This window comes from Heterocephalus glaber, unplaced genomic scaffold (genome assembly GCF_053883595.1).
Source record: "Heterocephalus glaber isolate CG9 unplaced genomic scaffold, H.glaber_assembly_v1.0 deba00001466, whole genome shotgun sequence".
NCBI lineage: Eukaryota > Metazoa > Chordata > Mammalia > Rodentia > Bathyergidae > Heterocephalus > Heterocephalus glaber.
In genome coordinates this window covers 580,793-584,624 of record NW_028258313.1, presented here as the reverse complement: position 1 = coordinate 584,624, position 3,832 = coordinate 580,793, and the positions used below count along the sequence as shown (strand labels likewise).

Genomic DNA, 3,832 nt, shown 5'->3' with positions numbered 1-3,832 from the left:
CTACTATCTCTCCTATTTGATCTTTATTTACACTTCAAGTTCCTCATGGAAGAGAGGCTATGTGATTTTCAGCCTGAGTGTCTGATTTACTTCAGTTAGCACCATGGTCTCCAAGTGCACCCACTCTCCTACTAAAGGCCTCAGGCTTATCTTTCTGTGAGGATAGTAAAGTAGTGCTTCATTGTGTCTAAATATCACATTATCTTTGTCCATTCATCTGTTGATGGACATAGAGGCCACTCCCAAGATTGAGTTATAAAGAACCCTGATGTAGGGGCTGGGGATTTAACTCAGTGGTTTCACTGCCTGCTGTGCAAGTGCAAGGGCCCGAGTTCCATCCCCAGTACCAAAAAAAACAAAACCAAAAAAAAAGAACCCTGATGGCACAAACATGGTTATGCCTGCATCCCTGATATATGATGTTTTTAATTTGCCATTTTTCTTTCAGACTCAACAGGCACCTTACAACCCTACAATATGAAGAATCAGACACTTCTGAGGGGCTTCTTGCTCCTGAGATTGTCAGACAGCCTGGTGCTGCTGGGCGTTCAGGCTGCTCTCTTCTCCCAGGTCTACCTGGTGGCCACACTTGAGAATCTGACTATCCTCCTCCTCACAGTTCTTGACCACCACCTCCACACCCCCATGTACTTCTTCCTCAGGCATTTGTCTTTCCTGGACCTGTGTCTCATTTCCACCATAGTCCCCAAATCCATTCTCAACTCCATCACCCTCAGTGACTCCATCTCTTTCTTTGGGTGTGTGTGTCAACTCTTCTTGGTGGTCCTGTTGGCAGGGTCAGAAATGGGAATCCTCACTGCCATGTCCTGTGATCGTTATGTGGCCATCTGCCACCCTCTTCACTATGAGGCTGTCATGAGCAAAGCATGCTGCATCCAGTTGATGGCTATGTCCTGGCTCAGTGGAGGGGCCCTGGCACTCTTCTACTCAGTGGGCATGTTCTCCCTGGAGTTCTGTGGCTCCAACAGGATTCACCAGTTTTTCTGTGATGTCCCTGCCCTTCTAGAGCTCACTTGCTCTGGGGAGCATGCTGCTGTCAATGTCAGCCTGGCCCTTGGTGTCCTCTATGGGTTCTCATGTTTGGTTTGCATCGTGGTCTCCTATGTGTTTATTTTCTCTACCGTGTTGAAGATCCCATCCAGGCAGAGCCGGTCCAAAGCCTTCTCCACCTGTGTGCCCCACCTGGTGGTTGTGGGCACCTTTTGCCTAACAGGTGCTGCTGCTTACTTAAAGCCAACCTCTAATGCACCTCCTCTTCTGGACTTGCTGTGCTCTGTGTTCTACACTGTGGCACCCCCGGCCTTGAACCCCATTATCTACTGTCTGAAGAACAGGGACATTCACTCAGCTCTAAGTAAAGTCTTGAGGAAGGCAAGAAGGGGACTAATAGAAGGATATGAAAGTTGAAGCGGGTAGCAACATTCCCACCACCATTTTTCCCCTAACTAGCTGTATGGGGTGATTTCTCTCTAGAAGTCAGTAGATCCTGGGGTCCTCCTTTGGTGATCTCAGGTTGTCAGTTTTAGTACAAAGTAAGTCATTTCCAGTACTTTTTCACTTGACAGCTTTTGTGTTACAGAAATTATGGAGGTTTTTCTATTGTGCCTTCAAAGTGTTTTGTTCTTTTCCTGGCCTTCCACATACAGAAGAATTGTGTAATGTTCTACTTTCTCCTAAGCGCTCATCTTTCCTGGCTTTCTCTGGATTTTGTCAATGTTTTAGTTTCTGGATTTTTCATTGTGCTTCCTAAGTTTTGTCAATTAGACTTTATTATAATTTCCAATTATCACTCCTCAGTGAAAATTATTTTAAATTAAATTTATGATTTAAACATGTGTGCAATTTTTTAAATGTCCATAATTTTATCACAGGTTTTAATGTTGAATACTTATTTGATGTATTCCATATAATAAAAGATTTAATCTCTCACATTTTTGTTTTTTCTGAAATAAATTATGTTTCTGGATGCAGATGTCTTTCTGTTTACTGAAAGTTGTTTGTCTCTACTATGTGCATTCCTGACATTTTCTGCTTATACATTGGAATCTATGAACATGGTAAGGAGTACTGATTCTAACACTGAAAAGTCCTACTTCTTCCAGACATTCACTATTGTGTGCCATTTCCCTTATCCTCACTGTGCAAAATCGTGTCCTGCTCTGGCTAGACAACACAGTTCTGTCTCCCTGTCAGTCTGCTCACTGCTTCCATCAGGAGAATGAATTCAAGTTTATTGACCGCCTTCTTGATAGCACACAATTTGACACCACCAGTCCTCCCAAGGGCAGGAGGAGCCTCTGGGAGAGCAGGTGGGTCAACTGAGGCCCATGGAGGTGCGGTGTAGCCTTCAGTATGGAGCCCATAACATAGGATGTAGAAAAGGCTGTGGCCACTGGCAATGCCTTCAGGCAATGTAGGCTCACTGAATACCTTTGAAATTTGCTCCTTGTACCTGTCTCATGGACTCTTGTATTTGTACAAATTCAGTGCTCGCTTCAGCAACACGTACTATTTGTACAAATTCTATGCAAATTTCAAAGTGTAGTTTAAATAGAATGTGACTCTGAAGAAGTATAAAGCAATTGATTTCATCTTTTCAATCTCTAAACACATGTGAAAGTCAGAGAATAAAATATGAGTACGTCTATTAAAGTAATGTAAATATCTATTTGAGTACACAAGTTGATATCAAACAAGAACTCAGGTATGTATGCCTGCATGGGGAAGTGAAGCATGAACTCATTAATTTATTCTATTATGAAAATTATAATTCTGAGAATGTCAGTTTTGTTGTTACTTCCCCTTTAACAAGTCTTGATCCTAATTCAGCTTTTTTCAAATGTACAATATAACTAATCAAGTCTTTGAAGAAAAATATTGTATTGAATAAACATATCAACTTTTAGTTGTCTTCTTTTTATAGAAACACTGAATTGAAATATGAAAAAATGTGCATTTGAGAATGAAGGCATTGGGGAATGGCTAACTCTTTACAAGCAGACATAATGACTGATAATTCACACATGTACACATCAGTCACAAATACAACTAATATTTTAAGTAGAAAAATAAGGAAATTAGCTGTCTGATGAAGGAGAGCTGAGATGAGTTTTTATGTTTAAATTCCAGGTCAAGAGAATTGCGACTGGGCTGGGGTCCTCAGGCCCTGCAGAGTCACAGATGGGCTATGTTACCTCTGCTGGGCTGTGTGGTGAATGCTTCCTTGTCATGTTGCATGTCATCCACCTTGTGTATGGGGTTTTCTTCACAACCTCCTGACATTTGTCAGCTGAGATTGTGACACTGTGATTGGTGGAGAACCCTCAAGGTAGTGGTCACTTCTTTGTTGGCTTCCCACATATTTCCCCAAAGGCCTACAATCATAGTGATGATTACAGGAACCCTGGAAATACTGTATCCACATTAACTCAGAGGAGCTCTGGGTGTCTGGGGACAGTTGCTCCTCAGATGGTGAAACTTAACTCAATCAACCTTCTACCCTATGACCCCTCTATGATCTCTACTCTTTAGAGTTCACATATTGGTGAAATTATTCAATATTAATCTTTCACACACTCTTCAACTTGTGCAGGAAAATCCGTGTGTGTTTAGAAGGATTCAAAAACTAATTTTAAGGAAGTTCTTTATCCTAAATGGTGATGATGCTAAATCCTCTAACTCTGGAAAGAGAGTAAATGGAGGTGTTTCCTGACTACTCCTTCCTCGCTGTGTGAAATTTGGCAACATTATTTGGTCAGCATTATGTTTTCACTTGAAATCCATAGGTCAGATACAAGTAATGCACTTAGAG

The 3,832-nt window shown here is 41.6% G+C and overlaps 1 protein-coding gene across 1 annotated transcript; it reads left to right on the top strand.

Moving 5' to 3' along the window:
- Window positions 1-442: 442 nt before the first annotated feature.
- On the top strand, window positions 443-1,441 carry LOC101720617 (olfactory receptor 14K1-like). The gene has a single exon (XM_004841922.3). It carries the CDS (start codon window positions 478-480, stop codon window positions 1,426-1,428), a length of 951 nt encoding a protein of 316 aa, XP_004841979.1. The 5' UTR covers window positions 443-477; the 3' UTR covers window positions 1,429-1,441.
- Window positions 1,442-3,832: the final 2,391 nt, after the last annotated feature.

Coding starts and splice junctions, on each gene's coding strand:
- LOC101720617 (XM_004841922.3), top strand. CDS start 478: ATGAAGAATCAGACACTTCTGAGGGGCTTCTTGCTCCTGAGATTGTCA.